This window comes from Coregonus clupeaformis, unplaced genomic scaffold (assembly GCF_020615455.1).
Source record: "Coregonus clupeaformis isolate EN_2021a unplaced genomic scaffold, ASM2061545v1 scaf0277, whole genome shotgun sequence".
NCBI lineage: Eukaryota > Metazoa > Chordata > Actinopteri > Salmoniformes > Salmonidae > Coregonus > Coregonus clupeaformis.
In genome coordinates this window covers 322,730-348,812 of record NW_025533732.1, presented here as the reverse complement: position 1 = coordinate 348,812, position 26,083 = coordinate 322,730, and the positions used below count along the sequence as shown (strand labels likewise).

The 26,083-nt window shown below is 45.8% G+C and overlaps 1 protein-coding gene across 1 annotated transcript in view; it reads right to left on the bottom strand.

Annotated features, from left to right (window-relative positions):
• LOC121586783 (zinc finger protein 40) overlaps positions 1-26,083 on the bottom strand; it is a 96,560-nt gene that overhangs the window by 15,107 nt on the left and 55,370 nt on the right. The window contains exons 3-4 of the mRNA XM_045214552.1: positions 9,578-9,634; positions 29-5,850 (exon numbers count right to left, since the gene is read on the bottom strand). Coding sequence (XP_045070487.1) covers positions 29-5,850; positions 9,578-9,634 — 5,879 coding nt within the window. The remainder of the gene's footprint in view (positions 1-28; positions 5,851-9,577; positions 9,635-26,083) is intronic.

Below are 26,083 nucleotides of genomic sequence, written 5' to 3'. Positions count from 1 at the left end.
ATAAATGTGCAAAATGTTTGGTTCTAACCTTAGGCATGATGTCTTTCAGCTTGCTTGAATAGGCCAGGATGTCTGATTTCATACTTGTCGTTATGGCCTCTGTGTAGTGTATTTTCTTTGAGTTCTGCTTGGAGTTGAAGAGAGACATCACCACTTTGGTGGGCAGGCCCAGTGGGTTGGGGTTGTTGGGGCTCACTGCCCAGGTGGAGTAGGCCGAGATCTTCTGGTCCATCTGTGGAACATGCAGAGGCTTCCTCTTCATCAGGTAACACCAGGTGAAGGTGGTGGTAGTTTTCAGGCTGGGGAAAGACAGGCGGTGGCTGTCTCGTGTGTTGACCACAGATACAGATGAGGCCAGTTTCACCTGTCCATGGAAAGTTGAGGGCCTAATGGGAGACTTGGCGGGGGGCCATTTCTGTTCCTCGCTCTTGTCTTGAGGCTTCAGGGAGGCGTTCGCTGGCACCGAGGAGATGTGACTTCCTGGAGCGGTGGTTAATGCAAAGCTTGGCTGTTCCTGAGCAACTACAGTAGATGGTTCATCCTGTCCGGTGCTTTCAGGTGTCATAGTCTTGCAGTTATTAGGAGTCTGGACGTCCTTTTCACCCTCTGGTTTCTCGTGTTGCAGTGGCGGAGCCTCAGTTTCAATGGGACTGTCTGCTGGTTCAGTGGCGCACACCTGCCGGACTAACATTAGCTTCCGTTGCCTAGTCACCTCTGCCATCTTGGAGTTCAGGTAGTTGACTGACCTGCCGTCAGTGAGGCATGCGGCACCATGTTCATCCTTTGCTCGCTTCTGATGTTTTTCCATGGCGATGTCCAAGCTATTGGCAGGGGAGAGCATTCTCTTGCTTGAGGCAATGGGCTCCTGTTGTGGGCAGAGGGTCACAGCTGCCATTTTCTGGGTGCAGTGTAAGGAGCCCAGGGAGGGAGCTCTTTGAGTTTCACCAATATGGTTCTGGGTATTGGAAACTAAACCGTGTTTTACTGCTGGAGGCCTGTCCTTGTTCATATCTGGTACAGTATTTGTGTCCGTATCTACAGCCTGAAGGTTGTAGAGGCTGCCTTTACTGGCCACAGAGGGTGAAGGGTGCATCTGCTCATGGGTTATCAGGATCTGTGGCAATTGGGGAGCACCTGGCTGGTTTTGAGAAGGTGGGTCGTTTTGTAGACCTACAGGCAATACTATCGATTGTGTCTTATTCCCTACAATCTGATGACACGGATGTGCCACATAGACATTGTGGAGAACATTTGAAGACTTTGAAACACTTTGCATCCGGTTGGCAATGGGTATTGTTATGACTGGCAAGGTTGTCTGAGTACCCTGTGTGAAAGAGTACGCTTTGCTTGATCTCAGAGCAGGACACTGCAGTTGGTACTTGGGCACAAAGCTTTTCTTGTCTTGAGAGTCAGCCGACTTGCTCTGGGCATCTTCTCGGCCGACCACGACATGAACCACAGATTGCTGTAGGTTTTGACATGTCCGAACCCTCGATGTTAGGTGCCAAGGGTGCGGAAGACCATGAACTTGAGGCAGTTGACTTTGGGTGCCCAGGTTAATGCTTTGCACCATTTTTTCATTGTGCTGCAAGAGACTTTCTCCAGAATGCAAAATAAAAGGTTGGGCAATGGGAGGATTGTTGGCAGTCTGTTGCATATGTTGAGGCCTCTGCTGCGATGTAGATAATACAGTGGGGAGCCTCTGGACAGCAATGGAATGCTTCCCGACATGTTGCCGACTCTCCGGCCCAATCTTTAAAGACATCTGGCGAACCAATGGCCCCCTTCGCCTTTCAATGAGCGGTACATGCGGAGACGAGGAGGTTTGAGCACTCTTTGGCAGTTCCATTGGTGACATTGACCTGTTGGGTGGCAGAGACATGCTGGGAGACACACTGCCACAGTCGAAGGACTTGCTGCGATAGTCGCAAGAGATCTCCACTGAGGGTTGAGTGCAACGGATCTGTTCTGAGGCAGCACGTCTCATCATGCCAGGGACCCCCAGGGTGTTGAACGCTATTGGTAGCCCTTGAAGCTCAGAGATTTTGTTGACACATTCTCCTCTGGAGGGGCTCTCTGACCTGGATGGCTCGTCCCGGTCGAAGGAGGCTGAGACGCTGGAGCATCTTGAGAGGCTACTGTCCCTGCTGAGGCTACGAGACAGTGAGGACTCGAAGCTGGATTCTCCAGAGGAGTGCTCCATCTGAGCCAGACGAATTCTCTTCTTCTTGGGTGGAAGCTTCTCTGTGGGTAGCTTGGACAGGCTCTCACTCCTCTGGGGCCAGTTGAATGTATCTGCAGCCTTTTCCCCTTGCTCAGTGCTATGACCATCATGCTCCCGATCAGGTTCCTCTGTGACCAGGATTTCAGGAATGTTGTTTTGGCGAACCAGGCGAGACTGCTGGACAGCAGCGCAGCTCTCAGCCACTGCAGCTAATGTGCGGTCGACACGGTTTCCCATCCCTCCCTGGTCGGCACATTTAGGTGTGGACATCTTTTCATGGTAGCTCTCTAATGAAAGATTGGCTGTAGCGTCGGCCTTAGTTTTTCCTGTGCTATGGCCATCTTTGTCCATGAAATCAACAGGAGAGGCTCGGTCTATAGATTCAGAGGTCTCAAATGAATTGGGCCTGCTTAGAGAGTTGGTGTGTCTGATAACTGATGTACCGCTGCCTTGCCTCTGAAGGTCGCCTCTCTCTTTACCAGAGGTGTTAACCTGGGTTTCTCTGATCGGTGACAGTCTTGATTCTGTTGCATCTGTACCTCTTGCTACTAGTTGAATTTGAGGTATTTGCGGTGGGTTGCTTTTAGGCAGTAGATCAACCATGATAGAGTGCTGAGAAAATGGCCGACCTGAACTGGCTGTTGATAGTTGGCAAGAATCAAAACTGACAGAGCATGGGGGATTGGTGTCAGTTGGTGATTGGTCATCATCGTCACCAACACTCTTCATTTTCCTTCTTTTTCTAATTGATTGCTGTTGGTCCATTATACCTGAAATACCTGTTGTTCTGGGGAGTGATGGCTGTTGCATGCCACGCTGAAAAACATCCAGCTCAGTCTCTCTGACAGACACCAGTTTGTTTTTCGGACCATGAAGCTCTGAACAATAGAATTTCTTGTGATTTTCAAAGTTTTCTAGTTTTCGGTATCGGTTACGACAGGTCTCACACTCATACATTGTGCCTTTGCTCTGCTGAGGCTTTCGGTTTGGGTCTCGTGCATGCTCAAAAGACCTGCTCCTTTGCATTATCTCAGTGGAAACGCTAGAACCATGGTAACCTTCGTCCATGGAACGGACTGAGGTAAGGACCTCACTTGTGGAGAAATCCTCCACTGCTACTTGCCGTACAAGGGTACGAGAATGTATTGCTGGATTTGGGGTAGAGGGGGCAGATGAAAACACATCATCGTTTAAGGAACTAATTTTGTCATCAAAAGACTGGCAGATCCGTAGTAGGTGGGGTTGTTGGTTAACGTTTGGTGGAAGACCCGAGTGCCCTGGGGTTGTGGGCATAGAATTACTTCTTGTTATTGGTAAACAGTCCATTGGTGGATACTGATTGGGTACAGATAGAAGAAATAATGGCTTAGAGTTTTCTGTGGGGGTGAATGGGGACTTGGGTATGTCTGAGCTGGAACTTGACCTTCTCGCCATTGGTTTAAGGTCAAACTGAAAAGAGTCTTTAAATATATAAGATTTAGGGGAGTCTATGCTACCTCTCCTGGAAAGAGAAGTCCTTCTTGGTTTGACACTGTCCAGCTGTTTGTCGTCAACCACTGCCTCATTGTCCGATATTAACTTTGAGATCCGCTCCTCGAGAGAGAGTGCTTTTGTTTCTAACGGTGGACGCATTTGTCCTTGCACAACATGTGGCTTCTCCACGGAAGCCACATTCATAACAGTGGCAACCACTGCAGGGAGATTAGGAAGTGCATTCTTGGTGACATCCATGTCTGTTGGTGGGGTTAGCTTCACAAAGGGACTCGGGGGACTCATGGCCTGGTCTGCACTTTCAGAACGTGAGAAGTACCCAGAGTCTGTGCTGCCTAAACTGCGGGGACTAAGCAGACACTTGCCCTGCTGCTGCTGAGAAATGTCTGTGGCCTGCTGCCTCTGAAGCTGACCATGTCCGCCTCCTGGTGGGGACCTACACTGCTGATCCTCATCCTCACTTCCTGCATCCTGCAGGGGGCTTGTGCAATCCACCTCTTTCAAGGACGATAGGACGGTGATGCTTGATCTCAGATGTGCCGTTTGGAAGTCCCTTTGCCTTTGGGCAGTGGCCTGCTCAGGGGTAGAGTCTGTGACTCTTGGACTGTCCGCCCGCTGAGGCGAGACATTGACAGGATAGACGACTACTTTCGGGAGGCCAGCTGTCCCTTTGGACTCGTAGCCCCTCTGACTCGTCGTTGGTTTAAGCGTTTCAAAAACAGCCGATGGGTCTCCTTCATCCCCGTGGTTGCCTTGTGTTGTGCCTGCACTCTGCAAACTGCTCTCAGAGAACGCTGCAACACTGCTTTGTGACGAGTCAGGGTCCGGGTCCGCTGTGCTACTTCCCTCGTCACTGTCCCCGCTTTCCTCTACATCTGAATGTGTTCCGAGTGCTTTGTCAGACTCCACGGAGAGGGACCCACTTCCAGAGTCAGAACGTGCCACAAGCCCCAGTTTTATTGCGTGAGCATGGGATTTCTTATGCTTGTACAGATTGCTCTTGGTCTTGAATGAGAAGCCACATGTAACACATGGGTAGGGTCGCTCTCCTGTGTGGGACCTGATGTGCTTGAGGAGCACACTGGGCTTTGCACATGCCCGACTGCAGTATTCACACACATATTTCCCCTGCTTCTTAGGCTTCTGGTGCTTTGCGGAGATGCTACACATCTGTTCAAGACCAAAGTTCACAACTGTGGCCATCTGGACTTGGTTGTAACCAGGTGTAACAGGGACTTGAATGGTACTGGGGACACTGGCAGATAGGGACTGGCATGTGTGCACCACCGGTGGCTGGCTCTTGGGCAAGGAATTGGAGCCAGATGGAACAGGTGCATGAGTATGCATAGCGGAGGGCCCAGTACTGAAGCTCATTTGTAGGACAGGCTTTTCCCGGTTGCTGAAATACTGTGTAGCATGCTGCGAATTCTGCAAGGGAATAGCCTGGGTGGAGGACTGCATGGTGGTGTAGTTCTCTTGTTTCTTTACAAAGTAAGTCTGCATATGGCCAGGCTGAGTTTGGAGTCCAAAATGTACAGCTGGCATAGCATTCAATTCACTAATAAACTGGGCAGAAAGCGTTTGACTTGGTTTTCCAACAGATGTGACTGGAACATATTTTTTTCTTTCTGCCAAGGAGCTGAAGTCTGGTTCCATAGCCTTGAGCAAGACCTCAAGTGGAGCGCTGGCATGGTAAGAAGATTCACCTTCACAGCCCGTTTCGCCGCTCTTACTGTCTTTGAGCTGTTCAGATTCCCCAACACCAGAGGCAGACCCCTCTTTACCACTGACCGGATCAAGAGACGTTGAGGAAGACACTTCCCTCTGCTTTAGCCTATCATTGTCAATGGAGGATGTCACTCCCTCGGAGGATTCAGCAACAGGCTGGACGTACTCCGTATCTCTGTTCCGGCTTGGTGAGCTGGCGGGGTTCCGAGAGGGGCTGTCGGGGTAGGAGCAGGAGAGTGTGGCTTCCTTGGACAAGGTACCTTGGAGTGTTGCCACGGAGGTCTTGGACTGCAAGGGCTTCTTCACGGGAGATTTGGGTATTTTCTTCAGCTGGTTCTCTGTCACAACCTTTTTCCTCTTCAGTCCCTTTATGTTATCTGCACTTGTTCGACCACACTCATTGATCCCTGTGAAGCAAACAAAAGAGAAATTAGCATTAACATTGAAATAATATTAAAATCTTCCGATAAAGTTGATAGTTTCTTCAAAATGAAAGATATTCCCATATGCTATGAGGATCTTCCCTGAGAATAGACATCTTCCCTGAGAATAGACATGATTCACTGCATTGAGATTCACCAACCAGATAACAATCTGGCTTTGGTCTGTGTTAGAAGAAACCACCCTGCCAACTGTGCTACCAAGCATCAGTTTGTTGATCAATTGGAAGTGAAGTTGGTTAAGTTAACACTCCTCAATGCATGGAATTCCTCTCACATTTTTCTGACAGTTTCATCCAAAGAATTTAGTACGCAGGCATATTCCAAGTTTATTTTTATCTTGCACAAAATATTCAGAGCATGATAATCAATTAGGGTATCTCACAAAATAAAACTCATCATCAACATCATCATCATCACCACCACCACCACAGCAATGTTTACATAACCAGTTGTGTTAAGTATCTGTCTTTCTACCAGAAAGATAAATGTCTTTACTCTACCTGTGCATCAATGGTTTTAAGGCTAGCAGCAAATCGCTGTCTGTGTCTGTCGGCCGTTCAGTAAAACCTCTGTCCTCAACACCAACTCTAGCCAACCTTTACTGCTCGCTGCCTTTTGTCTCTAACAGCTCGTTCTCACAGATGAGGCTTCGTGTTTTGGGCTCTGGAAGTGCCCCTCAGCCGGGCTAGCTGTGTGTCTGCAGGGCTCTGGAAGTGCTCCTCAGCCGGGCTAGCTGTGTGTCTGCAGGGCTCTGGAAGTGCTCCTCAGCCGGGCTAGCTGTGTCTGCAGGGCTCTGGAAGTGCCCCTCAGCCGGGCTAGCTGTGTGTCTGCAGGGCTCTGAAAGTGCTCCTCAGCCGGGCTAGCTGTGTGTCTGCAGGGCTCTGGAAGTGCTCCTCAGCCGGGCTAGCTGTGTGTCTGCAGGGCTCTGGAAGTGCCCCTCAGCCGGGCTAGCTGTGTGTCTGCAGGGCTCTGGAAGTGCCCCTCAGCCGGGCTAGCTGTGTGTCTGCAGGGCTCTGGAAGTGCCCCTCAGCCGGGCTAGCTGTGTGTCTGCAGGGCTCTGGAAGTGCCCCTCAGCCGGGCTAGCTGTGTGTCTGCAGGGCTCTGGAAGTGCTCCTCAGCCGGGCTAGCTGTGTGTCTGCAGGGCTCTGGAAGTGCCCCTCAGCCGGGCTAGCTGTGTGTCTGCAGGGCTCTGGAAGTGCTCCTCAGCCGGGCTAGCTGTGTGTCTGCAGGGCTCTGGAAGTGCTCCTCAGCCGGGCTAGCTGTGTGTCTGCAGGGCTCTGAAAGTGCTCCTCAGCCGGGCTAGCTGTGTGTCTGCAGGGCTCTGGAAGTGCTCCTCAGCCGGGCTAGCTGTGTGTCTGCAGGGCTCTGGAAGTGCTCCTCAGCCGGGCTAGCTGTGTGTCTGCAGGGCTCTGGAAGTGCTCCTCAGCCGGGCTAGCTGTGTGTCTGCAGGGCTCTGGAAGTGCTCCTCAGCCGGGCTAGCTGTGTGTCTGCAGGGCTCTGGAAGTGCTCCTCAGCCGGGCTAGCTGTGTGTCTGCAGGGCTCTGGAAGTGCTCCTCAGCCGGGCTAGCTGTGTGTCTGCAGGGCTCTGGAAGTGCTCCTCAGCCGGGCTAGCTGTGTGTCTGCAGCCACTGAGGCCCACGCATCAATACAGAATGTATTAAACCCACCCTTTCCTCCCACCACCTGCCTCTCTCTCTCTCTCTCTCTCTCTCTCTCTCTCTCTCTCTCTCTCTCTCTCTCTCTCTCTCTCTCTCTCTCTCTCTCTCTCTCTCTCTCTCTCTCTCTCTCTCTCTCTCTCTCTCTCTCTCTCTCTCTCTCTCTCTCTCTCTCTCTCTCTCTCTCTCTCTCTCTCTCTCTCTCTCTCTCTTCCTCTCTTCCTCATTCCCTTTTCAAACCCATCCCTTACCGTTTTCCCTTTCATCATGATGAGGTGGATTAGTTGAGGATAGATTAATAAAAGCTGTTCTCCGATATTTACCTTAATGCAATGGTATTGGAAACACATTACATATGAATACATTAAATAGGTAGTGCATGTGTGTTGTTAGAGTATGCAAATGTGTCAATTAAATGAGCTTATAAATCAATTATCTGCACTACATCCTAATGTGAAATGAAGAAAGGTGTGTCATAGCATCCTAGTGTAGCAGCACCTATTGATAGAGTAAAGCTACTTTTAACACTGCCTTTCCAGAGGGATTAACCTGTGATTGACAGGCCAGGTGACATCACCAGCTGGTGTATTTGGAGAGGGGATTTAGTCATTCTATATATTGTTAGTTCCGAATCCTCTCCCTTCAACACATAACCCCACCCAACCTCGTTCAAAAGGGAGACCCAGTCAGTGCAAGCTTATAGCTTGCACGGTCTAAAAATAAAGTTGGGTGTTTCTGAGATGAATGTGAGATGAGGTAAGGAGTGGTTCATCCCTAGTTCTCAGGGTACTGTTGAATCAGGTAAGCGGAGGGGTTGGGTTCAGAGCTAACCCTGTCCGCCATCACGTAATGTTCTTTACAGAAACTGTTACATCACAGAACACTTAATTAGCAGGTCAGAATATAGCTCTCTCACTCACACAAGGGGGCCATTTCCAGCACTGGAAAAAGCAGTGCCCTCTGATCTATGGTAAAACCCGGAAATACTTTTCTACGAGTGTATCCCATATGGCACCCTATTCCCTATATAGTGCACTGCTTTTGACCACAGCCTTATGGGCCCTGGTCGAAAGTAGTGCTCTAAAAAGGGACTAGTGTGCCATAGGGGACACATACTGTATAGGGACTGCTCAGAGATCAGGGGGATTTAATTGGATAGAGGAAATTCCGGAACCCTCCAAGTCTAGTAATCTCCTTGGCATACTCACACTGAGCTTCCTAGCTAAGGAACACAGCCTTACAGACTTCAAGGCAGGAAGGATAACATATTTAGACTATTGTGTGTCCCAAATAGCACCCTATACCCAATATAGTGGACATTTATTTATTTTAGGGGGTAGATCAGCTTTAATATTGCACATAGATTGTAACTTCCATCAATGTAATTGTCTGCATCACTTCCAATCCCCCCATATGTTTTTTTTTTTGTGGTCCTGGTCAAAAGTAGTGCACTATATAGGGAATAGGGTGCCATTTGGGATGTAACCTATATCCACTAGTTCAGAGGAACTGGACCATAAGACCATCTGACCCATTCTTCTCTCTGTCTGTCTACCGTTAGCATAAACCCCTTTCAAGTAAAAAGCCTTCGTATTAATCTGCCTCATGACTACTGTGATTGGACCAATTAAAATGTTCCTTGCATTCATAATACAGAAAACAAGAAAATGTTGAATTGACTGATGTAGGGGTACATAGACTGAAACGTAGACGGAAAACATCCAGGCAGTTTCTCCTTCTGCGTTAAAAATGTAATCTCCATAATGTATGGAATGACTGGACTCCGCTGACACACCGCACAAAGAACAAATACTTTGTCCTATTAACACGTAAAAAAGACACTTCCGGTATTTTCCCCAAGAACACTGGCAATTGCAGTGGTATGTAAAAATGGCACAGTACGTTCTTTATAAAACACTGAGTTACTGTGAGTACAAGAGGAAAATAAATCCCCCATCACATACACTTAAGTCTGTTCAAAGTGAAAGCATTCCATTCATTTCCTTCGAACGCTACTCATCGATAAGCAACATTACCTTTCTGTGCGCTGGCTTTGGGATCTTTGAGTTCTTTCTGTGCTTCTTCGATTTTATCTGCAACACAAAAAAAAAAAAGGATAACTGTTGGTTTCCAGCACAGAGAAAACAACCCACAGGAGCACAAGGCAAATGACCCACACCAGAGGCAATGTAGAAAGTAACTAATGATACTGAGGATGCTTCCCACACCGGTGTTGTGGGGTGGAGAGGTTTTTGTTCTAATAAGAACCAGACGTTCTGCCACACATAGGATACATCCCAAAATGGTACCCTATTCCCCACAAGAGCCCTATAGGCCCTGGTCTAAAATAGTGCGCTACATAGGGAATAGGATGCCATTTGGGACACATTTCAGTGTTGAGGAAAAATGCTTCATCAATTCCACAGCATATGCGTGATAAATGGTAGGGGGCAAACAAATCAATGCGGTGTGCTAATTTAACTCTAATTATCATTAAAGAGACTGAAGGGCTTCGAAGACGATCTACAGGTAACAGCAGAAATAAAGGAAACACCAACATAAAGTGTTTTAGTAGGGCGTTGGGTCACCACGAGCCGCCAGAACAGCTTCAATGAGCCTTGGCATAGATTCTAGAAGTGTCTGGAACTCTGTGGGAGGGATGCGACACCATTCTTCCACCAGAAAATGTTTATCATTTGGTGTTTTGTTGATGGTGGTGGAAAACGTTGTCTCAGGCGCCGCTCCAGAATCTCCCATAAGTGTTCAGTTGGGTTGAGATCTGGTGACTGAGACGAGATGTCATTTTAAGTGATTGGAGCGCCCTTCGTGGTGCTGAAAGGATAGCTGAAGGATAGCTCTGCCATTAGGCCAGTTCAGGAACAAACAACAATAATTTGCAGTAGGCCATAGTCTAATAGACCTACAACTACGTGGTATAGCTATTTGTAGCCTATATATCAAAAATAAAATTGTATTTGTCACATTCGCCGAATACAACCTTACCGTGAAATGCTTCCTTACAAGCCCTTAACCAACAACGCAGTTTTAAGAAAATAGAGTTAAGGAAATACAGTATTTACTAAATAAACAATAAAATAACAATAATGAGGCTATATACAGGGGGTACCGGTACCGAGTCAATGTGCGGTGGTACATGTTATTCGAGGTAATTTGTACATCTAGGTAGGGGTAAAGTGAATATGCATAGATAATAAACAGCGAGTAGCAGCAGTGGGGGTGGTCAATGCAAATAGTCCGGGTGGCCATTTGATTAGTTGTTCAGCAGTGTTATGTTGCTCCTAGACGTTTCCACTTTACAATAACAACACTTACAGTTGACCGGGGCAGCTCTAGCAGGGCAGAAATTTAAAGAACTGACTTGTTGGAAAGGTGGCATCCTATGACGGTGCCACGTTGAAAGTCACTGAGCTCGTCAGAAAGTTCATTCTACTGCCAATGTTTGTCTGCATGGCTGTGTGCTCGATTTTATACACCGGTCAGCAACGGGTGTGGCTGAAATAGCCGAATCCACTAATTTGAAGGGGTATCCACATACATTTGTATATATAGTGTGCCAAGCTAGAATGGGCCCTGTGTCTCAACCAAATAGCCAATGTAGGCTAAATATCCCAAGCAGGACTACAGCAACTTCCAGAGAGGGTCAGGCTCCTTGGGCTTTGCGGTGGCCACTCTGGTTTGGGGTGTCCTCGGCAGAACGGTGTCCCTGTTACCAAGTGGTCACACATCGTTCTGGGATCCACTGCGCAAGAGGAGGTCCATGGAGTTTTATGAACATCAAGGCAGACACACAGTGAATTTGGATTTTGATTGGCCAATGTGGTCAAGCCTCCGACGGGTCTCTGCACCGCACACACGTAGCCTATAGTTCATCATTCTAGTCACCGCCAGAAAAAGCAGGGAAGAAACCACCATTTACCTCTAGGCTGCTACACATATTGATCTGGTTTGTAATTCAATCGTTTTACGTGGTATTTCAGTGGAATATATCAGAGTGAATTTTCCAGAAATAGTTTTACCAGCTTTGTGTATTCTCAAATTGAAAAGAGTGAGGGAGCGGCGCTCCTCCAGACTCCGGCAGCACTACACCCCTGCCCCCTGGAGACGCATCTCTCCTCTGGCTACACCTGCTGGAGGGGGGGGGGGTTTACAATTGATTTTATTTTGATTGTTCAGGTTCAACATTAGCAACAGTTTTGGTAGTTTTGCTTCAAACAATCCGTGTAGGCTACTGTACACGGTCATTTTTAGATATACAGGGTAAAGTTGATAATTTCATGAGGACGAATCACTTTTGAAAGGTGAACTGCATGGCCAAAGATGGTGGAGAAAAGAAGCCACTGACAACCAAGCTATGTCATAGAGACCATTTGTAAATGATAAATATTGATACATTACTAGTTCAAACACTTAATCTGCAAAAATGACAAGATAATTAGTTTGGTGATGGTGATTTCAGAACCAAAGTGGGCAGACAAAAAACATGGCTACATTGCCCCCCCTAATCTGATAGTGGGGTGGTGGATGCCTAGTCTCCCTTATGGCTCAGATCAGGTGTCTAGATAGTACACACAACAGACATACATCTCTCACACACACACACACACACACACACACACACACACACACACACACACACACACACACACACACACACACACACACACACACACACACACACACACACACACACACACACACACACACGTCAGCTCAGACCCAGCTCCATCAGCAGCCGATTCAAACTAAAACATACCGTTCCTGGATTGTATCGAAACGTCTTGAAAGGGAAAGATGCACATCCTTTAACGCACACACAAAAACAGGTACCAGAACAGCGACACACACATGAACAGGTACCAGAACAGCGACATACACGCACACACACACACACACAAAACACACACACACGAACAGGTACCAGAACAGCGACACACACAGGTACCGGAACAGCGACACACACATGAACAGGTACCAGAACAGCGACACACACACACAGGTCCCGGAACAGCGACACACACAGGTACCGGAACAGCGACACACACACACACAGGTACCGGAACAGCGACACACACAGGTACCGGAACAGCGACACACACACACACAGGTACCGGAACAGCAGGGTATTTCTGCCCCGTCCCTTAGTAACACATGAACAACACCCATTCCTCTTCCTCCACATTTAAAAAACAAACAGCCAAACCAGCCCTCAAGGATGGACCTCGGATGGTAACTATTAGTCATAGAGGGGTGATGTTCTTTAGTTGTAAAAGTGTTGTTATTGTGAAGACTCTGGGGAGGGGGGACACGACCAGGCCACGGCCGAGGTCAGTAGATTGTGTCATCCTCTGTGAGTATTACTCAAGTCTCTCTCTCTCTCTCTCTCTCTCTCTCTCTCTCTCTCTCTCTCTCTCTCTCTCTCTCTCTCTCTCTCTCTCTCTCTCTCTCTCTCTCTCTCTCTCTCTCTCTCTCTCTCTCTCTCTCTCTCTCTCTCTCTCTCTCTCTCTCTCTCTCTCCCCCTCTCTCTCGATTATATAATACAGTGCCCACCCCAACCCAGCGCTGCCTGCCTGATGGGAGGAACACAAAGAATCTGCCTGCAGAAAACACAGCAACCCACACTCACATTACATAACAAACCATCAACAGGACCCCATCTCCTCTGGCTGAAAAAGCAGAGGAGGGAATAGGGTGCCATTTGGGACCAAGCACTAAGTAAAAGCTCCTCCGCCCAGTACAGTGCACACAGGCACACAAACCATGGAGAACACAGTCTCTAAACCATGGAGAACACAGTCTCTAAACCATGGAGAACACAGTCTCTAAACCATGGAGAACAACACATCCTCTGAACCATGGAGAACACAGCCTCTAAACCATGGAGAACACAGTCTCTAAACCATGGAGAACACCACAGCCTCTAAACCATGGAGAACACAGTCTCTAAACCATCGAGAACACCACAGCCTCTAAACCATGGAGAACACAGTCTCTAAACCATGGAGAACACCACAGCCTCTAAACCATGGAGAACACAGTCTCTAAACCATGGAGAACACCACAGCCTCTAAACCATGGAGAACACCACAGGCTCTAAACCATGGAGAACAACACATCCTCTGAACCATGGAGAACACAGTCTCTAAACCATGGAGAACACCACAGCCTCTAAACCATGGAGAACACCACAGTCTCTAAACCATGGAGAACACCACAGGCTCTAAACCATGGAGAACACAGGCTCTAAACCATGGAGAACACCACATCCTCTAAACCATGGAGAACACAGGCTCTAAACCATGGAGAACACAGTCTCTAAACCATCGAGAACACCACAGGCTCTAAACCATGGAGAACACCACAGGCTCTAAACCATGGAGAACACCACATCCTCTAAACCATGGAGAACACAGTCTCTAAACCATCGAGAACACCACAGGCTCTAAACCATGGAGAACACAGGCTCTAAACCATGGAGAACACCACATCCTCTAAACCATGGAGAACACAGTCTCTAAACCATGGAGAACACCACAGGCTCTAAACCATGGAGAACACCACAGGCTCTAAACCATGGAGAACACCACAGCCTCTAAACCATGGAGAACACCACAGCCTCTAAACCATGGAGAACACCACAGGCTCTAAACCATGGAGAACACCACAGGCTCTAAACCATGGAGAACACCACAGCCTCTAAACCACAACTTTCTCTAACCCTAATCCAGCACTTCCAGAAACACAGAACTTCCAGAAATACAACATTCTCTAACACTAATACAGCACTTTCAGAAACACAACTTCCTCTAAACCTAATACAGCACTTCCAGAAACACAACTTCCTCTAAACCTAATACAGCACTTCCAGAAACACAACTTCCTCTAAACCTAATACAGCACTTCAGAAACAAAACTTTCTCTATCCATTATACAGCACTTCCAGAAACACAACTTTCTCTATCCATTATACAGCACTTCCAGAAACACAACTTTCTCTATCCATTATACAGCACTTCCAGAAACACAACTTTCTCTATCCATTATACAGCACTTCCAGAAACACAACTTTCTCTATCCATTATACAGCACTTTCAGAAACACAACTTCCTCTAAACCTAATACAGCACTTTCAGAAACACAACTTCCTCTAAACCTAATACAGCACTTCCAGAAACACAACTTCCTCTAAACCTAATACAGCACTTCAGAAACAAAACTTTCTCTATCCATTATACAGCACTTTCAGAAACACAACTTCCTCTAAACCTAATACAGCACTTTCAGAAACACAACTTCCTCTAAACCTAATACAGCACTTCCAGAAACACAACTTCCTCTAAACCTAATACAGCACTTCAGAAACAAAACTTTCTCTATCCATTATACAGCACTTCAGAAATAAGAGGATCTGATAAGCCCAGTCTGCAGTCCACAGAAAGAGGCTTGCATCCCAAATGGCATCCTTTTCCCTATTTAGTGCACCACTATTGACCAGGAACCATAGAGCTATATAGGGAACAGGGTGCCATTTGGGACGCAGCCAGAGAGTCTCCAGGTAGAGGACCCTCATATCAAACTTTGATCCAGGCAACGTGATTATATCTGGGGATCAGATCGGTGGAGGGAAGGGCTGGTGTTGGTTGGCTGCATGTCAACTAGGCTGCAGAGCCGTGGGCCTAGAACGAGTCTCATCGTTGGCGCTACAATGACAACCAGGAAGCCTCCTCCTCATTGCAGATTGCGTAGCCTTCCTCTAGACTGGTTCCAATAGACTAAAAAGGACGTCACAAGCGCCACATGTGAAACGTGCATGTGACTGTTGCTACTACGAAAAGCCACATGTTAGTGAGTTCCCGAAACACTTAGCCACGACACGGAGAAGCCGTGCTTGCTGGGAAGGTGGGAAACCTATTCAGGTTCCCATTTAGCCACCTGACACCAAGGAATTTAAAGAGATTCCTTGTCTGACACCGGACCAATATTAGGAGGCCAGGTCTGTGACGGCATTCCAAGCACGTTCTAAACGAGGACAGCGATGTCACTTCGCCTCTTAAAATAGGCCTGGCTCAATTTCCACAATGAAATAGGGCCTCTATCTGTCAGCATGATAACTAACTTCATTACATTACAATCAGAGGAGTGTGCCCACATAGTACAGGGAACATCTGGAACAGACCGCTGGCTGGGACCACTGGTGAGAGGCACCAGGCTCACCTCCCCTGCTGCCTGCTCCTGCCAACCAGATTACCACCAGGCTCACCTCCCCTGCTGCCTGCCTGCCAGGCAGTAACACATTTAGCTCAGCTCAACAGCCTGCTCTGCCCTTCTGGAGGCTAGCCATGGCCACCACGCTAATCAAGTAAATCCATGTGTTCTTTGCATATGTGTGTTGAGTTCAACAATGGAGCACAACGCCAGTGGGCTGGGCTGCAGAGCAGACAGCATTGCAGATGGGTTCATTATTGTCTGTGTCCCAAATGGCACCCTATGACCAGGGCCCATAGAGCACTATGTAGGGAATAGGGTGCCATTTGGGACACATTTGGGAGCAGCAGAGTTAGCTAGCTCCCCTGGTAGGCTCTTCATCACACCATGTGTAATGTACTTGAACATAGATACAAATAGCAGCATCACATGTGGGTAAATGGTAGTTATTTGCCTGATAGGGTTATAACATTAAATAGAGCTGTGATGGGTCTGGTTGAACTTTATTGGTCACACTGGGGAGTGCAAGAGAACACTGGGTCTGGGCAGAGTTGGCTGTTCTATTCCATTCCATTGGAGCCTGGCTAACGGCTGGCTGCTGTCCTGGGACAGAGAGAGCCTGGCTAACGGCTGGCTGCTGTCCTGGGACAGAGAGGGCCTGGTTAACGGCTGGCTGCTGTCCTGGGACAGAGAGGGCCTGGTTAACGGCTGGCTGCTGTCCTGGGACAGAGAGGGCCTGGCTAACGGCTGGCTGCTGAGCCCAGCATTATACTGATGGCTGTACCGTTACAGTACGCCATAAAGAGAGAGACAGACAGACAGACAGACAGACAGACAGACAGACAGACAGACAGACAGACAGACAGACAGACAGACAGACAGACAGACAGACAGACAGACAGACAGAGAGAGAGAGAGAGAGAGAGAGAGAGAGAGAGAGAGAGAGAGAGAGAGAGACAGACCGAGAGACAGAGAGAGAGAAAGAGAGAGAGACAGACCGAGAGACAGAGAGAGAGAGAGAGAGAGAGAGAGAGAGAAAGAGAGGGATAGAGAAAGAGAGAGAGTGAGGGATAGAGCGAGACAGATTGAGAGAAAAGAGAAGAGACTTGCTGCAGATAAGACAGCAGCAGACATCTGCCTCCCACTTCTCTTTTCTGTCACAGCGAGGGAGGGAGATGGAGATGATGTAACTGGAGGAGCTACCTACACACACACACACACACACACACACGCACACACACGCACACACACTAGCAGAAACCCCCACACAGGCAGATGTACGGTACACACTGGAACATTAATACTCACTAATATGGTAGATACAGATGGTGGGTCTAGCTGTCTGTCATTGTTATGTTAGATAGTCTAACAGGGGGCTAAGATAACAAAAGGTTGCTATAGTCATTATCTTACATTTTAGTCATTTAGCAGACGCTCTTATCCAGAGCGACTTACAGGAGCAATTAGGGTTAAGTGCCTTGCTCAAGGGCACATCGACAGATTTTTCACCTAGTCGGCTCGGGGATTAGAACCAGCGACCTTTCGGTTACTGGCACTACGCTCTTAACCACTAAGCTACCTGCCGCCCTATCTTAGATAGTCTAACAGGGGGCTAAGATAACAAAAGGTTGCTATAGTCATTAGTCCTGCAGATGCAAAGGAGATAACATTGAGAAGACATGAGAGTAGACACTTATACACACTGAATGACCAAAATATTAAGAACACCTGCTCTTTCCATGACATAGACTGACCAGGTGAATCCAGGTGAAAGTTATGATCCCTTATTGATGCCACTTGTTAAATCCACTTCAATCAGTGTAGATGAAGGGGAGGAGACAGGTTAAAAATCCTTCTTTAACCTTTGAGACATGGATTGTGTAGGTGTGCCATTCAGAGGGTGAATGGGCAAGACAAAATATTGAAGTGCCTTTGAATGGGGTATGGTAGTAGGTACCAGGCGCACCAGTTTGTGTCAAGAACTGCTGCTGGGTTTTTCACACTTAACAGTTTCCCATGTATATTAAAAACAGTCCACCACCCAAGGACATCCAGCCAACTTGACACAACTGTGGGAAGCATTTGAGTCAACATGGGCCAGAATCCCTGTGGAACGCATTTGACACCTTGTAGAGTCCATGCTCCGACGAATTGAGGCTGTTCTGAGGGCAAAAGGGGGTGCAACTCAATATTAGAAAGGTGTTCCTAATGTTTTGTACACTCAGTGTATATCCTATTGCTTCACCACTCTGAACCCATGGATGGATTGATCACAGATGGATTGATCACAATGCTGACTGATTGTCATGACAATCAAAAGGAATCTACAGGCTTTGTATGTAAACTTCTTACAATAGGATGCTATACAACACAACATTAGAAGTGAAGTGAGCTTCTTCTTTTCTGATTGAATGTATGACGGATTTAGCCCAGCTCCTGTGATATATTTGTGACGAAAAATTATAACGATAATGTCTCACAAATCTTGAACAGATAGGTGTCTTTTCCAGTGAGAATACGGAAACATTTAATACATGTGTCAGAACAGGAGTTCTGGGCCAGATAAGAGAACTGTACATTTTCGTGGCTCTGCCAACAAGCTTTAATAACCATGACAGTTGGATTATGATTGGTCTGTCTGTTTATGATTGCACCCTTACAAGAAAATATCACAAAAGAAACTCCCATGTGTCTCGAGAAAATGAACAATCACTGACTACAAAAGACCAAAACAACCAATCACAGACTAGAAAAGATCGAAACAACCAATCACAGGCAAGAAAAGAAGAACAGACGCCCAGATATTTACATTTTACATTTACATTTTAGTCATTTAGCAGACGCTCTTATCCAGAGCAACTTACAGTTAGTGAGTGCATACATAATTTTTTGTATTTTTCATACTGGCCCCCCGTGGGAATCAAACCCACAACCCTGGCGTTGCAAACGCCATGCTCTACCAACTGAGCTACATCCCTGCCGACCATTCCCTCCCCTACCCTGGACGACGCTAGGCCAATTGTGCGCCGCCCCATGGGTCTCCCGGTCGCGGCCGGCTACGACAGAGCCTGGATTCGAACCAGGATTTCTAGTGGCACAGCTAGCACTGCGATGCAGTGCCTTAGACCACTGCGCCACTCGGTCAGATATGCAGTAAGCACAGTAAGATACCGGTTACGGCCAGTGGTGGCTGACACAGACACACACACACCCTTGAAGGATATGAGATGAGGAGGGAAGAATGGACCCCTGTCTACAGACCAGACCAGGGACTACCGTGTTCCGTTACCCAATAGTCTATCGTCATAAAGCGACTACCGTGTTCCATTACCCAACAGTCTATCATCATAAAGCGACTACCGTGTTCCGTTACCCAACAGTCTATCGTCATAAAGCGACTACCGCGTTCCATTACCCAACAGTCTATCGTCATAAAGCGACTACCGCGTTCCATTACCCAACAGTCTATCGTCATAAAGCGACTACCGTGTTCGATTACCCAACAGTCTATCGTCATAAAGCCGACTACCGTGTTCCGTTACCCAACAGTCTATCGTCATAAAGCGACTACCGTGTTCCGTTACCCAACAGTCTATCATCATAAAGCGACTACCGTGTTCCATTACCCAACAGTCTATCGTCATAAAGCGACTACCGTGTTCCGTTACCCAACAGTCTATCGTCATAAAGCGACTACCGTGTTCCGTTACCCAACAGTCTATCGTCATAAAGCGACTACCGTGTTCCGTTACCCAACAGTCTATCGTCATAAAGCGACTACCGTGTTCCGTTACCCAACAGTCTATCGTCATAAAGCGACTACCGTGTTCCGTTACCCAACAGTCTATCGCACAAAGCGACTACCGTGTTCCATTACCCAACAGTCTATCGTCATAAAGCGACTACCGTGTTCCGTTACCCAACAGTCTATCGTCATAAAGCGACTACCGTGTTCCATTACCCAACAGTCTATCGTCATAGCGACTACCGTGTTCCGTTACCCAACAGTCTATCGTCATAAAGCGACTACCGTGTTCCGTTACCCAACAGTCTATCGTCATAAAGCGACTACCGTGTTCCATTACCCAACAGTCTATCGTCATAAAGCGACTACCGTGTTCCGTTACCCAACAGTCTATCATCATAAAGCGACTACCGTGTTCCGTTACCCAACAGTCTATCGTCATAAAGCGACTACCGTGTTCCATTACCCAACAGTCTATCGTCATAAAGCAACTACCGTGTTCCGTTACCCAACAGTCTATCGTCATAAAGCGACTACCGTGTTCCGTTACCCAACAGTCTATCGTCATAAAGCGACTACCGTGTTCCATTACCCAACAGTCTATCGTCATAAAGCGACTACCGTGTTCCATTACCCAACAGTCTATCGTCATAAAGCGACTACCGTGTTCCATTACCCAACAGTCTATCGTCATAAAGCGACTACCGTGTTCCATTACCCAACAGTCTATCATCATAAAGCGACTACCGTGTTCCGTTACCCAACAGTCTATCGTCATAAAGCGACTACCGTGTTCCATTACCCAACAGTCTATCGTCATAAAGCGACTACCGTGTTCCGTTACCCAACAGTCTATCGTCATAGAGCTACCACCGTGTTCCGCTACCCAACAGTCTATCGTCATAAAGCGACTACCGTGTTCCGTTACCCAACAGTCTATCGTCATAAAGCGACTACCGTGTTCCATTACCCAACAGTCTATCGTCATAAAGCGACTACCGTGTTCCGTTACCCAACAGTCTATCGTCATAAAGCGACTACCGTGTTCCGTTACCCAACAGTCTATCGTCATAAAGCGACTACCGTGTTCCGTTACCCAACAGTCTATCGTCATAAAGCGACTACCGTGTTCCGTTACCCAACAGTCTATCATCATAAAGCGACTACCGTGTTCCATTACCCAACAGTCTATCGTCATAAAGCGACTACCGTGTTCCGTTACCCAACAGTCTATCGTCATAAAGCGACTACCGTGTTCCATTACCCAACAGTCTATCGTCATAAAGCGACTACCGTGTTCCATTACCCAACAGTCTATCATCATAAAGCGACTACCGTGTTCCGTTACCCAACAGTCTATCGTCATAAAGCAGATTTCCAGTCTGGTGCACCTTGTTGTGGCTTCCCTCCCACTCACTGGAGCGACTCGGTCTCCATCCACCCTGATAGACAATGAGGCTTGGAAAAAGAGAATGAGTGAGAGAAAAAGTGGTTGAAAAACTAGGGATAAGAGTGGATGGGAGGGGAGTGGAGAGGAGGGGAGAGGTGTGGAGGGGAGATGAGTGGATAGGAGGGGAGAGGAGGGGAGAGGAAGGGAGAGGATAGGTGTGGAGGACCTGAGTCCTAGGACAATGCCTCAGGACTACCTGGCCTGATGACTCCTTGCTGTCTCCAGTCCACCTGGTCGTGCTGCTGCTCCAGTTTCAACTCTTCTGCCTGCAGCTATGGAACCCTGACCAGTTTTCAACTCTCTCTCTCTACCGCATCTGCTATTTCAACCTCTAAATGCCCGGCTATGAAAAGCCAAGTGACATTTGCACCCTCTACAACCACTATGATTATTATTTGACCCTGCTGGTCATCTTTGAACATCTTGGAGAAAAATCTGGCCTTAATGGCCATGTACTGTTATAATATCCACCCGGCACAGCCAGAAGGTGACTGGCCACCCCTCAGAGCCTGGTTACTCTCTAGGTTTCTTCCTAGGTTTCTGCCTTTCTAGGGAGTTTTTCCTAGCCACCGTGCTTCTACATCTGCATTGATTGCTGTTTGGGGTTTTAGGCTGGATTTTTCATTAGCACTTAGATTGATTGACTGAGGAGTGGATAGGAGGGGAGGGGAGGTGGGAGGATGGCATGGTGGGGTTAGGCGCGTCTCGCTCCATTGGGATAGAATGGGAGGGAGATGGTTGTGTGTGTGTGTGTGTGTGTGTGTGTGTGTGTGTGTGTGTGTGTGTGTGTGTGTGTGTGTAATAGCGGGGGTGGTCACGAATGTGAATTCTGCAACTTCCATCTCTGTTAGCCAAGACATATTTAGCCTCCAAAAATCTGTCCTGTACAAATAGAGACAGACGGCCAAAGCAACACACACAGCAGAGCTAAATTATACCCAGTCACAACACACACGTTTTATTTCCAACACACACACAGCCAAGCAGAGCTAAATTATCATTTGTTTCTCTGTAGCCGATCATGGAAGGCGTGATTATGGAGCTGAAAAAGAGCCAATGAAGATTCACACTTTGCCTCTAGAAAACATAGAAAACTCAATTCCATTTCTGGCGGATATTTTCATATAATAATCAGGAACAGATCAAATATATATATTCTGGATTTTTGCCACTTAGCAGACTTAATTGTATTTGACAGGGAGAGAAATGACCATTGAAATGCTACAGCCATCCCAACCGTACTACAGTCACCCACTCTTTTTCTTGTCATTGTGTAAAACCCAAAAGGGGGAATGAAAAAAGACACACGTCAAAGTTGATCGGGTCAACATCTCAAGTTCCCCATTGATGTGTTCTTCTGAACCAGAACTAACATCCAGACTGCGATTCCACTCAACTGACTCCACAGAGTGACGGCCAGCGTATTGTCAACGGTGACCAAGGCGACCGGGGCCGTGTGGGGCAAGAAGCATGTTTCATTAGATTCAGTGTGAAAACAAAACTTCACAAGCAGTCACACACACACACACACACTCTTTGGATCAGCGGAAGAAATATGGGGGGCTCAGACTAAGTTTTATTTTATGCATACCCTAAATCACGTTAATTAATTACAAATAATTTAGCCCGAGGTTGCCTTGTCTTCTGCACACTTGACAAAAGCTAAGCGCTACGTCGATGCAGTCATTAGCTGAGGAAAAACGTTTGGATAAGTCTCTGACACTCACTGACACTGCAGGGGCTGTCCCCCAAATGGCACACTCTTCCCTATATAGTCCACTACTTTTGACCAGGACCCATAGGGTGCCATTTTGGATTAATCATCAGTCATTCTAGTCCAGGAAGTTCAGCACGGGGTGTGAGTTTGTCACATTAATATTACCATCAAAAACCAACTAACATTCTGTTCTATAACCAACTAACATGCTGTTCTAGAACCAACTAACATGCTGTTCTATAACCAACTAACATGCTGTTCTATAACCAACTAACATGCTGTTCTATAACCAACTAACATGCTGTTCTATAACCAACTAACATGCTGTTCTATAACCAACTAACATGCTGTTCTATAACCAACTAACATGCTGTTCTATAACCAACTAACATGCTGTTCTATAACCAACTAACATGCTGTTCTATAACCAACTAACACGCTGTTCTATAACCAACTAACACGCTGTTCTATAACCAACTAACACGCTGTTCTATAAACAACTAACACGCTGTTCTATAACCAACTAACATGCTGTTCTATAACCAACTAACATGCTGTTCTATAACCAACTAACATGCTGTTCTATAACCAACTAACATGCTGTTCTATAACCAACTAACATGCTGTTCTATAACCAACTAACATGCTGTTCTATAACCAACTAACATGCTGTTCTATAACCAACTAACATGCTGTTCTATAACCAACTAACATGATGTTCTATAACCAACTAACATGATGTTCTATAACCAACTAACATGATGTTCTATAACCAACTAACATGCTGTTCTATAACCAACTAACATTATGTTCTATAACCAACTAACATGCTGTTCTATAACCAACTACCATGATGTTCTATAACCAACTAACATGCTGTTCTATAACCAACTAACATGCTGTTCTATAACCAACTAACATGATGTTCTATAACCAACTAACATGCTGTTCTATAACCAACTAACATGCTGTTCTATAACCAACTAACATGCTGTTCTATAACCAACTAACATGCTGTTCTATAACCAACTAACATGCTGTTCTATAACCAACTAACATGATGTTCTATAACCAACTAACATGATGTTCTATAACCAACTAACATGCTGTTCTATAACCAACTAACATGATGTTCTATAACCAACTAACATGCTGTTCTATAACCAACTAACATGATGTTCTATAACCAACTAACATGCTGTTCTATAACCAACTAACACGCTGTTCTATAACCAACTAACATGCTGTTCTATAACCAACTAACATGCTGTTCTATAACCAACTAACATGCTGTTCTATAACCAACTACCATGCTGTTCTATAACCAACTAACATGATGTTCTATAACCAACTAACACGCTGTTCTATAACCAACTAACATGCTGTTCTATAACCAACTAACACGCTGTTCTATAACCAACTAACACGCTGTTCTATAACCAACTAACATGCTGTTCTATAACCAACTAACATGCTGTTCTATAACCAACTAACATGATGTTCTATAACCAACTAACATGCTGTTCTATAACCAACTAACATGATGTTCTATAACCAACTAACATGATGTTCTATAACCAACTAACATGATGTTCTATAACCAACTAACATGCTGTTCTATAACCAACTACCATGATGTTCTATAACCAACTAACATGCTGTTCTATAACCAACTAACATGCTGTTCTATAACCAACTAACATGATGTTCTATAACCAACTAACATGCTGTTCTATAACCAACTACCATGATGTTCTATAACCAACTAACATGCTGTTCTATAACCAACTAACATGCTGTTCTATAACCAACTAACATGCTGTTCTATAACCAACTACCATGATGTTCTATAACCAACTAACATGCTGTTCTATAACCAACTACCATGATGTTCTATAACCAACTAACATGCTGTTCTATAACCAACTACCATGATGTTCTATAACCAACTAACATGCTGTTCTATAACCAACTAACATGCTGTTCTATAACCAACTAACATGCTGTTCTATAACCAACTACCATGATGTTCTATAACCAACTAACATGCTGTTCTATAACCAACTAACATGCTGTTCTATAACCAACTACCATGATGTTCTATAACCAACTAACATGCTGTTCTATAACCAACTAACATGATGTTCTATAACCAACTACCATGATGTTCTATAACCAACTAACATGCTGTTCTATAACCAACTACCATGATGTTCTATAACCAACTAACATGCTGTTCTATAACCAACTACCATGATGTTCTATAACCAACTACCATGATGTTCTATAACCAACTAACATGATGTTCTATAACCAACTAACATGCTGTTCTATAACCAACTAACATGCTGTTCTATAACCAACTAACATGCTGTTCTATAACCAACTACCATGATGTTCTATAACCAACTAACATGCTGTTCTATAACCAACTAACATGATGTTCTATAACCAACTACCATGATGTTCTATAACCAACTAACATGCTGTTCTATAACCAACTACCATGATGTTCTATAACCAACTAACATGCTGTTCTATAACCAACTACCATGATGTTCTATAACCAACTAACATGCTGTTCTATAACCAACTAACATGATGTTCTATAACCAACTAACATGCTGTTCTATAACCAACTAACATGATGTTCTATAACCAACTAACATGATGTTCTATAACCAACTAACATGATGTTCTATAACCAACTAACACGCTGTTCTATAACCAACTAACATGATGTTCTATAACCAACTAACATGCTGTTCTATAACCAACTAACATGATGTTCTATAACCAACTAACATGCTGTTCTATAACCAACTAACATGATGTTCTATAACCAACTAACATGATGTTCTATAACCAACTAACATGATGTTCTATAACCAACTAACACGCTGTTCTATAACCAACTAACATGCTGTTCTATAACCAACTAACATGCTGTTCTATAACCAACTAACATGCTGTTCTATAACCAACTAACATGCTGTTCTATAACCAACTAACATGCTGTTCTATAACCAACTACCATGATGTTCTATAACCAACTAACATGCTGTTCTATAACCAACTACCATGATGTTCTATAACCAACTAACATGCTGTTCTATAACCAACTACCATGATGTTCTATAACCAACTAACATGCTGTTCTATAACCAACTACCATGATGTTCTATAACCAACTAACATGATGTTCTATAACCAACTAACATGCTGTTCTATAACCAACTACCATGATGTTCTATAACCAACTAACATGCTGTTCTATAACCAACTACCATGATGTTCTATAACCAACTAACATGCTGTTCTATAACCAACTAACATGATGTTCTATAACCAACTAACATGCTGTTCTATAACCAACTAACATGATGTTCTATAACCAACTAACATGA